This window comes from Martes martes (genome assembly GCF_963455335.1).
Source record: "Martes martes genome assembly, chromosome: 4".
NCBI classification, from domain to species: domain Eukaryota; kingdom Metazoa; phylum Chordata; class Mammalia; order Carnivora; family Mustelidae; genus Martes; species Martes martes.
Genome location: NC_137891.1, coordinates 28,767,576 through 28,780,442, shown reverse-complemented (window position 1 = coordinate 28,780,442; position 12,867 = coordinate 28,767,576). Strand labels below are relative to the sequence as shown.

The 12,867-nt window shown below is 37.2% G+C and overlaps 1 protein-coding gene across 1 annotated transcript in view; it reads left to right on the top strand.

Annotated features, from left to right (window-relative positions):
• The window catches only part of PKHD1L1 (PKHD1 like 1), a gene marked incomplete at its 5' end in the record, with an annotated part of 157,157 nt that overhangs the window by 125,376 nt on the left and 18,914 nt on the right, over positions 1 to 12,867 (top strand). Inside the window, 7 exons of the mRNA XM_080800305.1 lie at positions 2,173 to 2,321; positions 2,404 to 2,526; positions 3,111 to 3,222; positions 3,303 to 3,419; positions 6,637 to 6,802; positions 10,062 to 10,294; positions 10,480 to 10,647. Of these exons, the coding sequence (XP_080656431.1) occupies positions 2,173 to 2,321; positions 2,404 to 2,526; positions 3,111 to 3,222; positions 3,303 to 3,419; positions 6,637 to 6,802; positions 10,062 to 10,294; positions 10,480 to 10,647 (1,068 nt within the window). The remainder of the gene's footprint in view (positions 1 to 2,172; positions 2,322 to 2,403; positions 2,527 to 3,110; positions 3,223 to 3,302; positions 3,420 to 6,636; positions 6,803 to 10,061; positions 10,295 to 10,479; positions 10,648 to 12,867) is intronic.

Genomic DNA, 12,867 nt, shown 5'->3' with positions numbered 1-12,867 from the left:
TACATAAAGCCAGTCATTGGAACACCAGGCCCCGCTCAAAAAGAGGGAAGAAGATACATATCAATATACTGATATGGTGTATATCATACTATAGGATATATATATGTACATATATATCATACTATATGATATATATAAATGTATATGTATAATATGTATAAATATATGTGTTTATATATAAAATACTGTTTTGTTTATGGTATGTTTTATGGAAGAAAAGAAAGAAAATAGGAATATATATGGTTATTTGTGTTTCTATAAAGCGACACAAAGTGTAAAAGCAAAAAAACCAGCAACAGGGTGACCGGTGACTTATTATTGTATAACTTTTTATAACCTTTTGGTTTTCCAAGTAGGTAAATGCATTATTAGATCAAAATAAAATAATAGAGCTGCAGGGTTTACCTCTTGAGAAACTCAGAGGAAATGGGATTTTCTCTGAAAACTTTATATCTCTTGTACAGCTGTTTTTTTTAATCTCAGTATAGTGATTTTTAAGATTCTTTGAATCAGCATTTTATCTGTAAATTCTGTAAATCAGCATTTTTCTGTAAATTCAAAAATTATTGAGCTTAAGCTAATTTTATTCTTGTGTAAAATACATTTTGGAATGTATTTTGGAAGGGATAAAACAACTGCCAACAAATTTAACTGATTCCTTGAGATATGCTTTTATTGAATATTTTAGTTCCCAACAGCTTAAAAGTTTTCTTTGACTATGATTTAAAAATATGTAATTTTTCTGCAACTTCTTTGAAGTGTTGTCCTGGATTTTTTTAAGTCAAAACATGACCTGTGAATATGAATATTTACTAATATGTATATTGCACTGACTATATTGATATTCCTAAATAATTGAGAGTGTTTACAAGGAAGTTTAGGACTTAGAGAAATTGAAATAAGAGACATCACTGAGAAATTGTGGGTTTAAGTTCCTGGAATGGGACACCAACCCATCCAGTGAACCTCCCAGGCAAGTAGAGTCTGGGAGGCCAGGAAGGGAACCATGACTCACACGGGGCCCCAGGGGCAACATTATGTGGAACCAAGGGAGAGACATGTGAACAGCTTCTTATGGAGAAAAAAAAAACAGAATCTAGGCAGTTGACAAGTGAAATTTCAATCCCAAAGTATTAGGAAGAAAGGAAACTCAATAGAGGAGAGGAGGAATTCAGATACCAGGAGACTTGGTCAAGAGAGCTGGTACCAGGTAAACTGCAGGGCATGATCTCCTCTTTATTGGGGCCCCTCCAGTGTGTGCATGGTTAAGAGGGAAATATTAAGATTGCTGACCTGATTTAGATGTAAGTAAAGTTTCATAACAAATCTACTTCAGGTTTCCTATATATTAGTAATGAGTATAGCTTCCATTTATTGAGTCATTTGTGGGGTTACTTCATTTCATTTTGAGAGTACTCTAAATTAGGCATTAAAACTTTTTATATTTGAGGAAACAGGTCTAAAATGTTCAACAATGTTCCAAGGTCATACATACATCAGTTCAACAGATGGTTAACTGAATACCCATCTCTGCATTGCCTGCTAGGCTCTGGGAATACGGTGGTGAGGGAGGTAGACACCGTGTCTTCTCTCATGCAGCTTACATTCTAATAGGAGAGAGGAGATGGATAATTCATGGTAAGGAATAATACAATTTCAAATGAAAATCATTTTAATGTCCATGTGAAGGAACCAAGGTGCTACTTTGAATCAGGTAGTCAGAGAAGGCCTTGTGAGGAGGGGACACCTGGCTTGAAAATGGGATGACCCAGAGGCACCAGCAACAAAAAGATGCGGAGGGGAAGCATTTTATAAACAGCAGGTGGTACCATTATGTTTCAGGGTTAGCCGGCTTTGAATCCAGACTTCACGCACTTTCTCATGAAATTCGTGTTTAATCAGATATAGTAAGTTAAATGTGCTAACAACTAAAGCAAAATTTGCAAATGAGTATACAGTCATTCTAACGGTGAATGGACAAATTAGATAAGATTAAATCCCGAGTAGAGTAAGCCATAAATGGCCGAGCCATAACAATATTTAATTATCATGTGAAAATTCGCACAAGATTCATATATTTAGTTTAAAAAATTAACTTTAACTGATAATTCTTATAAAACTCTAGGACATGACTTGTAATGTTAATTCCCTGTTCTCTTGTTTCCTTACAAGGTCAATCTAGTCCCATGGAAAAGTGGTTTGACAATGAAGCCCATGGAGGTTTATATGGTATTTATATGAACCAAGATGGCCTTCCTGGGTGTTCTCTTATACAGGGATTTACCATTTGGACATGCTGGGATTATGGAATTTATTTTCAGGTAAATGTGATCCAAGGTGGTGATTATTTATCTTGTTTTACAATTGTACTTTGTACTATGTAACCTACACGTTGTTTTACAGACCACAGAGAGTGTACGTATCTACAATGTGACTCTGGTTGACAACGGGATGGCCATTTCTTCAATGATATACATGCCAGCCTCTGTATCTCACAAAATTTCCAGTAAAACAGTACAGATTAAGGTAAGAAATGAATACAGCCACAGTAAGGAGAAAGGGTAAATTCAGTGAAGTTCTGGTAAGATTGATCTCCTTGACTCCGAAGCCAGGTGAGTCCAAACCTCCTTGCCTCTGTTCTCATTATATTCTGTCAGGAAGTGCTCTATCCTTCCCTCCCCTCCCTGGTCCCCTCACCTCTTTTTGTGTACCACCCGCTAGTCTTGCCACACGTAGTGAAATTTTCATTTCCTCTGCGAATCCTTTCCTGAACTAGCTTAGATAATATTGACGCTCTCTCCTCTTTTTGTTCCTGATGTTCCCTGGGCATATTTCTGTCACAGAAACATAACATGTATTTATACATCATAATTTACCAGCCTGTTTTCCCCTTCCCAGTTTGTCGGTCATTCCACTTAGGGCATAAAGTCACATCCTTTTCATCTTGGCTTTATGAATAACCCCTTCCTCAGACTTCAAGGTTGTCTGAGGAAGGGGTTTTTTGCTACGGTTTTTTGCTACGGTGGAATTCAGTATTATCCATTATCGTATTTTCCTTGAGGAAAAGCTATCATTTAAACTGTACTGTTTGAATTTTTTTTTTTACATAGAGCTCATTAATTGTTGGAAGTAGCCCTGGATTTAATTGCTCTGATGTCCTAACTCATGACGATCCCAATATTGAACTTTCTGCCGCCCACCGGAGTGTTAGACCTCCATCAGGTGAAAATTTTTGAAGTTTAATTTTGGTGTTCATGTGAGTGCATATTTCAATTTTATTAACTTTCTTTCTTTTACAAAAGGTGGGCGAAGTGGGATTTGCTGGCCTACCTTTGCTTCAGCACATAACATGGCGCCCCGGAAACCCCACGCAGGGCTCATGAGTTACAATGCCATAAGTGGCCTTCTGGATATCTCAGGCAAGTTTAAACATAGTCTTGACAAATCTACTCAGTTAAGTTCTATAAATAATATGAAGAATATGTCTAATAATGTTTCACTATTAGTAAAAAAGATCATGATTTAAATGAATCTGTATATGAATCTGCTCCGTGTGGAAAGCCAAGAAATCAGACATCAGTCGATTTCAAGAATGGTTCCCTGGCAAAATGTGTATATGTTAAAGAAGTGACATTTAATGTTCCTTCTAAAACAGCAGAGGAAACACTGGTACAATGATTTAATGTTAGTTTCTATAAATTGTAAAAACCCTTTTATATAAGTAGGGTTATATGTTCTCTCTTTTTACAACTGAAGAAATTGAAATTCATATAACCCAAGAGCTAGTAACATCTGTTGGCTCTGTCCACCTGTTCATTTATTTCTTTAGTGCTTCTTCCATAGTTGATACTCTTTGGTAATCACTAACATGCCCTCTGTGCTTACTCCCAGAACCCCAAACACATGCTTTTCCCTCTGTCTTCATTTTACCCAGTTGTCCAGTTTTGTTCCTTCCAGGCCCCTGACTAATTAGCTAAGTCATTTTTTTATGTTTATCCTTACCTCACACCACTTCTCTCTTCACACAAAGTGGGTCACCCTGGGTACTACCTAAATTTCTATCCCATAGTAGAATCTGCCCATGCCACTCTCTTCCAAGGCCATCCCCAGGTGGGGCTGAAATGCACTGGCATCATATAATAGACTCATTCCAATATTTCATTTTCCAGAGACTTTGACCCCTTCTCCTACAGTGTGCCATGGAAGTTCTTACCATTCTACTTCATTTAAAGTAGAACGTGATATTTTCCAAACTTAGGAAAGCCATGACAGCAGCACGGGAGAATACCCCCATCCATAGTGACACTCTCCCTTATCCAGCTTTGTATTCTTTCCCACTTGATCTAACACCAGCACAATTTACTCTCAGATATATATATTCCTGATTCCTCTCAGTACATGTTAGTTACTGCAGTTCCTTTGGTATACAATTCCTCTCATTCCATAGCAGGCTTACCACTTCCCCAGTCAGACCATGTTGAGACTTGACCAGACTTACTGCTCTGTCTTCCAGAAGGGGAGATGGGGACAGGTCCTGAGAAAGGCAAGATTTGCCTTTTCTTTTGAGGTCTTGTCATGATTTCAACAAAGGGGGCAGGAAAGCTATCTTCTAATAAGGGAGAAGCAGACCACTTATATAGATCTGAAACATTCAAGGGGAACCCAGGGTTTCAAGGCTCAAATTCATCTTCCCTAAATTCCCATCCTAACTCAGGTTCCATTTCTTTCCTATCAGAGCCCTGTCTTTGATGTAGGAGACCTGCCAGGCTGAGAATTCAACCTTCTATGAATGCTACATTGGTTTTGTTTTCAGATCCTGAGGTTTGCCTTGAATTTGTGATTGATTCTTTCTTCAGAGCATCAGTGACAGTCAATAGTCACATACTCTTAGTTTTCTTGTAACCACTGTTTCCCTTTTACCCCTCAAATGCCAAAGTTACTGTACCAGCCAGAGCACATTCTTCCACCTAGATATTATCCCAGTTCACCATGAGTGAAATCTTTTTTTTAATTAACGTATAATGTATTATTTGCTTCAGGGGTGCAGGTCTGTGAATCATCAGTCTTACACAATTTACAGCACTCACCATTGCACGTACCTTCCCCAATATCCATAACCCAACCACCCTAACCTTCCTCCTGCAACCCTCAGTTTGTTTCCTGATACCATGAGTGAAAACTTAACAGTTTCACTGTTACAGCTTTCTAGGGGCTTCTAGAAGCTATCAGTATTCCACATACCCCCAATAAGGATGTCCCCATTCCCATCCAGACAGCAAGTGAGATAAATTCATTATTGCATCATTACGGCATGTATCCTAGGACCACTTCTGGTACTCACTGTCTAAATCAGGTGGTCTAAAAGTAAAGCCAGAGATGGGATTCTCATGCAAGTGGTTTATTAAAGGTGTGTTTTTACAAGAAAGGGAGTGAGGGAAGTAGGATAGAGCAGAGCTAAGCAAGGATAGCGTCTCAGCTAGAGCCTAGCTCCTTCTTAATACCTCAGGGAGCTGTGTAGTTTAGTTGCCCCCTCTTGAGGCAAGGGGACCTTCTGTTCAGTTGTCGGTTAGGCATAGTAGCCCTTTGGTGGTGGTATTGAGTGCAGAATCTCCTAGGAGTTGTCATCTGGTCAAGGACAATTCTCTGGAAAAAGGGGCAGGTGTGAGTAGTTGGCAGCCAATACTTATGGGGGCTGAGGGCCAGTGCACTGGGCCAGTAAAGCAGATCTGTACAGGTTACAGTGTCTGCTACTGTGGTATTTTATTAATATTCATCTATAGGCTCATATTGATGTACATAAAATATCATCTTAGGAAAAAAATATCACCAGGAAGGGCGGTGATATTACATAACTGATGTAAGAATTTTGGAGTCACTTTTTGCTTTTTTTTTTTTTTTCTATTTTTGAGTTATTGGATTTTAAGTACAATGGAGATTAAGTTTGAATTCAATAAATGTTATCTTTTGGTCACACAATATATGTAATAAGGACAAAAGAACCAATGTTTCAATTAGTCTTTGCTGTATAACAAAATACCTCCAAAATTTAGAGTCTTTACACCATCATTTATTAGCTCCTGATTCTGCGGATTGACAGTTTGGGCTTTGTACATTTGGATAGTTCTTCTGCTGGTCTCAGCTGGGATTACTCCTTAGGCTGCCATCAGTTTATGGGATGGATAGTCTAGGATAGTCTTACTTCCATGTCCGGTGGTTGGTGCTTGCCAGTGTTTGGGCTGGCCATTAGCTAGAATAAGGGGGGTGATTGGGCCATATGTCTTCTAAGCTCATTCACATGCTCGAAGTCACAGAATTCCCCAACAGCACCAAGAGAGAGTGAGCCCTAATAGGCAAGCACTTTTCAGATATGCTTATATCACAATTGCTCTTGTCCCATTGGTCAAACCAAATCACATAACTAAGCTCAGAGAAAATATGAGAAGACTATTCAATGATGTTAATGTAGGGAGGCAGCAATCTAACATGAATAGTGGTGGACAGTCTACCACATAAGCTAAGAGCTCTATGTTCGAGGTGGTGTTATATGATGTATTTGCTGGAATATGCATGAAATGAAACTGATTTTATCACTTTCTCCATAGAAAATAATTATTTTTTCTGTTATTTATGTTTTAGGTTCAACATTTGTTGGATTTAAGAATGTTTGTTCAGGTGAAACTAATGTGGTATTCATTACTAACCCTTTGAATGAAGATTTACAGCATCCAATCCATGTGAAGAACATACAGCTAGTTGATACTACTGAACAATCAAAAATATTCATACATAGGCCTGATATAAGGTACAACATATGAGAGTCTGGTTTTTTTTCGTATTTATAGCTTTCCACTGTCTTTTTGCCCTGCCATAGATCTAAGAAAGTTGCTGTATTAAAGTAACTATTAATTTCTGTAAAATTTGAATCGGCACCATGAAAATTAAGACTATTTAATGCATCTGTGTTTTCAGTTAAATTGAATAAGCTATGCTCTAATATATGTATATATTTTCTCATACTGTTTTTCCCATGCATCCTAAGTAATACTATTATAAAAGATGGAGACCAGGTTAGAAGTGTGTTGTACATTAATCTCTCCATTAATGGTTATTAGAAATGAGAGACATTCCTCTATCATTTCCTCCCTTTTCCTTACCTCTTTCATTTCCTGTTGCTTTCCAAATATCTTACCACACTCACCCCAGCACGCACTTTGAAATTTAATGCCAGCCGTTATAATCATGGTGACTGGGAAGATGCAGAAACTCCAAACAGTGACTTTTCAATCATAAACGTCAATTGGAGTCAGAATATTTCCAGAAACCGAGCCACTTAGACCTTAAATCTGAAAAGAAGATAACCAGTAACTGCTATACTTTTAGAAAGTATATGGTCCAATCACCCCCACGTACTCTAGCTAATGGCCAGCGCAAAAACTGGCAAGCACCAACCATCAGACATGGAAGTGAGACTATCCTAGACTATCCATCCCATAAACTGATGGTAGCCTAAGGAGTAATCCCAGGTGAGACCAGCAGAAGAACTATCCAGATGAACAAAGCCCAAACTGCCAATCCATAGAACTGGGAGCTAATAAATGATTGTTTAAAGACTCTCTAAATTTTGGAGGTGTTTTGTTATGCAGCAAAGACTAATTGAAACATTTTTCTTCTGGCCCTACTGCATATGTGTGACCAAAAGATAAAATACAGACCAGGAATTCAGATGTAAGACAAGATTGGAGGAAAGACATTTTTTATGAGAGATCTTTGAACCATTTTCAGTATAGGAAGAGGATAAGGAGTAATGCTGTCTAATTAGGTAGATATCTCTTTAGACAAATGCAATGTTTCACAATTAGTTTAACTTCATCTGATTTTGTTTCGGTGACAACTGCACGTCTCCTCATTTAGTAATTACTGAACTGCAGTATTTTTTCACTCAATAGAGCCTCTCCTCATTAGAATATTATTAGCTTCTGTTTAGTTATCATTGGATCTTTCAGATGTAATATATAAATATATAATTTTAATATTTAATACGTAGGTCATGAAGAAAATACTACCTTTTTTTTTTTTTTTGGAAAAGAAAGAGAGCATGCAAGTGGGAGGGGGCAGGTCGAGAGAGAATCTTAAGCAGCCCCCATGCCAAGTAGAGAGCCAGATGCGGGGCTTGATCTTAAGCCCTGCAATCATGACCTGAGACAAAATCCAGAATTGGGTGCTCAACCTACTGAGCCACCCAGGCACCTCAGAAAATACCACATTTTAAAATAGAATCTTTGAGCTCTGTGCTTTTATTAAGATGCTGCTGACCTTTTCCCAGATCCCTTTTCACCCAAAGCTCTAAATATTGGGGGGAGTTCACCCAGGCCCCTAAAGCTCTAAATATTGGCCAATAATAACCTACAGTTACTCTCTTTTCCAGAAAATTGTACTTAGCCGAATAGGAATAGCCTTGGGCAGCTAAAACTCTCCCTAACAGCACCTCCTTGCAGCCCATGGAAAATGACGAGTTTATACAGGAGTACAAAAGGCCAGCCCCCTTGTCTCAAGGTGGGAGCAACCATAGGTGCAACTGATGACCCAGAGGTGCCCCTGGGATCAGAATGAAGCTAGTCCATAGACCACAGTAATCTTGATTTCCTTCCTTCGTCTTATGTGGCTTCTCTCCTTCTTTTTTGCGAGAATTCCCTCAATAAATCACTTGAACAGAAATCTGCATTTCAGGCTCTGTTTCTCTGCAACATGAAGTAAAAACAGAGCCCTAAGTCATAATATAAAAGTGCCACTGGGTGCTCTACCTACAGACTTGCTCACAATAGCATCTTCACATGCCTGAACACAAAGAACCCACGAGCTACAGAAATACTTATTCAAGTCGTCTCCAAAGCTGTTACTGTACAGTAAGGGGCAACTTACCCCTTCATGCCTCTCTTACAGCAGAAAGGGAAAGAGATGCTAAATACTTCCTGATAGTTCTGAGCATTCCATAATTATTTTGTTGTTATAACTTTGGAATAAGTCATATTTCCCTGTAGTATATATCATGACATAGTATAACTATACTGTATACCATGTATAGTATGTAATGTGCAGTATATTGCAAGTTAAGCATCTATCTTATTGTTATTACCAGTTAACAATCAGCTACTCCAGGTAGCTCAAGATGAAGGCAGAATGACATCTATGGTACATGATAAGTATGTAGTATTTCATCTCTTACAGGTTGGGTATTTATAGAATGGTTACTAAAATACGTAGCATAGTGGAATGCCTGGGTGGCTCAGTGGGTTAAGCCACTGCCTTCGGCCTAGGTCATGATCTCAGGGTCCTGGGATCGAGCCCCGCACCGGGCTCTCTGCTCCACAGGGAGCCTGCTTCCCCCTCTCTGTCTGCTGCTCTGCCTACTTGTTGATCTCTTTCTCTCTCTGTCAAATAAATAAATAAAGTCTTTTAAAAATATGTCGTATAGCAATCATTATCGAAGTATATCTCTTTGTATATACATAAACAAGTCTATATAATATTATATACTAATCTGCAATTGGTGATGGCCTAAGAAATTGAGATGAGGGACTGAACTTTAAACATTTAGATTATTTAATAATAATCATACAATACTTTTATAAATTTTAAAGACCCATGTAAAAGAGATGGGAGAGACTTCCAACACAGGGATTTTGTATGTCCTACACGACAGACTATTGGCCTGCTCAATGGGGCAATGTTAGTATACTGGTTGAAATCTTTCATTTAACAAAATATGGAATAACAAAATAGAATTCTAATTTTATATCTCACAGGTATAACTTGTCCTTTTGAAATGTTAGTGAATTAATAATAATAACATAACAAACCAAGAGAATGGAAAATCAGACCTTCTTACAATACTAGTTACATACGCTCCTTGGTCCCATTTTGAATCCTTTCTGAAATGATAAGTTTCAATCAGTCAAAAAACTTTGGATACTCTCTTACCAAATGCTCAACTGAAATGCTCTCTAGAAACAGGGGAAGGATAATAACTTTGTATATTCATGTGTTTTGCCTTTTCTCCACAGTAAGGTGAATCCAGCTGATTGTGTAGACATGGTTTGTGATGCCAAAAGGAAATCTTTTCTTAGAGACATGGATGGTTCCTTTCTGGGAAATTCTGGTTCAGTGATACCTCAAGCAGAATATGAATGGAACGGAAATAGTCAGTTTGGAATTGGAGACTACAGGATTCCTAAGGTGATGCTCACATTCCCAAATGGCAGTAGAATGCCTGTCACTGAGAAAGCACCGTACAAAGGTTTGTTGGATATTCTTCTATTAGTCCTCAAGTTTGTGAAACAAAATATATCTTTTATTTTTAGTCACTGGGGTAATCAACCAATAACATATTTTCTACTTACTAATTTTACATAAAAGAAAAAGTATATGGATGTTTTTGGAGAGATTGCTTTTCCTCGCTAAAACGTATATACCCATTTTTAGGAATTATTAGAGATTCAACCTGTAAATACATTCCACAATGGCAGAGCTATCAGTGCTTTGGGATGGAATATGCAATGATGGTTATTGAAAGCCTGGATTCTGACACAGAAACTCGAAGACTCTCACCAGTGGCTATAGTGAGCGATGGTTATGTTGATCTCATTAACGGTACGTGTTCAGTGTAAACAAACTAGTAGTTACTCAAAGCAGTCACTATTTATTACATGCATGGAGACATCTCACAAATTATTTATCACATTAAACTAACAAACATCAGGACTGCTTTTCTTCTGCTTGTAAGGAAAGAGCTACATGCAGGAGGGCTCTTTGATGCTTCAGTGGATTCCCCTGTTAGAAAGCCAGAATGGTTATCCAAATTAACCATTAAAAGAAAACGAGAGTTATTCCTTGACTGATCTTATACCTATATTAATAAGGTGGCATAAATATTTTAAGGAAAAATTGACCCGAGTGTCTCCAAAAAGACAATTCGCCTTACATAAATTAAAACACAGATAATGTGTTATTTGGAATACTTGAGAAGTTATTTTCAGCCTACTCGGTTTTTATTTTCATGACTCCTTCTAAGACTTAATCTTAAATCAATGTGTTTTAGGGCTTCTTTCTTTTCATTCCTGGTTCCTTTGACTGTCAAGAACCTCTTGGCAAGCTCCAGAGTCTAGGCTCCTTACATTCTGGTCATGGGTGAGTCTAGTAGAGAGGGAAGACAGTGGTCTCCATAAGAGTTCAGATCAACTTAGGAGTCCAGGACTTTTTGAATCAATAAAATGAACTTCTACGAGTTGCAGAAAATAGAGGGCAGGGACTCATTGTATTACCCATAAATAGTATTGTGGGGGGTTCAAAGATTAGTCCCTAAGAAGGCATAAGGGTCTTTCCAGTGCTGAAGGGGCACGTAACCTGGATCAGAAAGATTTCTGTGCCCTGGCTGTGTCAAAACATGGACTGAAATATCCTGAGATTCAACAAAATAGCCAGTACTCCACAAAAATATTCATTTTTTAAAAATGTGTTAGCAAAGAAATTAAAGAACACCCAAAGAAATGATGATATACCAAAAAAAAAAAAGAAAGAAAGAAAAATGTGTTCAAGAGACTAGAATGAGCTAAATCAGGGGTGTCCCAAAGTTACATAATTTCAAGTCTCTCCTCACTTCTGTTGCCTGCAACATGCAATTTGCCTGGTTTCTCTGGCCCATAATCAACCCAATTTTAAGGGCTGCCTCTCAAATCTTACTAAGCAGAGAGCTTGTGGGAAGAACTTTAGAGCAGTCAGTGTGAATAATGGAGATATTTTCAAATTGCTCTGTTTTATATGCTAGAGAAAGATTTTAGTCTATTTATTTTTATACTTTTCTTTTTTGAAAAGAATACAAGCTTTCAATTTACAGTAGTGACATGACATTTCTCTTAAAAATAAATTTAAATTTTTAAAAATGACTGTCAATTTAAAGAAAAGTCTTAAGTAAATGATGACAGTATTGCAAAAATTATGAAGATGTTGAAAGAATTACTGAAGCATAAGATGCAACCACCTTAGATTGGGGGAAAAAAATTCCCAAGGTAAAAGTTACTGAATATCACTAAAGTTTCCTTTAAAATTTTAATACTCAATTTCATTTATTTTTAAAAAATCTTTTGCTACTCTGAATTTTTCGTTTTATACATAGAAATTTCTTTCTGTTTTCAAAAACTCACAAAGAAGGTTTATTTATATGGAGAATTTACATTTTGGATGCTAAGAGAACGTTGATATTCTACATGAGCTTCAGAAGTTTATATTGATTTAAAATTTGATTGAAGTTCAGTTATAAATATTGATAAGAATTCCAAGTAAGCCAGGAAATTGAGCAAAGCTAATGAATAAATACATCAAGAAAGTTTATCACTCCATATATCACTCAATATTTTATAATCCCAGCCACTTTAAAACTGAAGTGAAGTAGAGAAGTTTGCTACTAGTCATGCTATGCCTGTTCTGGAAATGTCTGGATTCAGGTAGAAAAGCAGCCACTGTGCTTGGCTTTTTAGAGGGTTTATTAGAGTGTTATTTCTCTGATTATATTAGTTTGTTAATGATGTTGACCCTCCAGTGGTGCCTATAAACACAGTCTCTAATAAAAATGTATTAAAATAACAATGGAGGAAGATTAGAGACTTCATAAAAAGCAAACTCAAGAGTTTGTCGAATTTACAAATTTACTGATGAAGAAATGAGTATGTGAAAGAATTAACAGATCCATGGTTTAGCCATACAAATGTCCATATTTCCAAGTACAGGCTCTGTTTTTAATAAATTAAAACAGTAACCTTACATTTAGCATTAACCTTACATTTAGCATTAACAGTCTGAGAAAGTTGGCCCCCC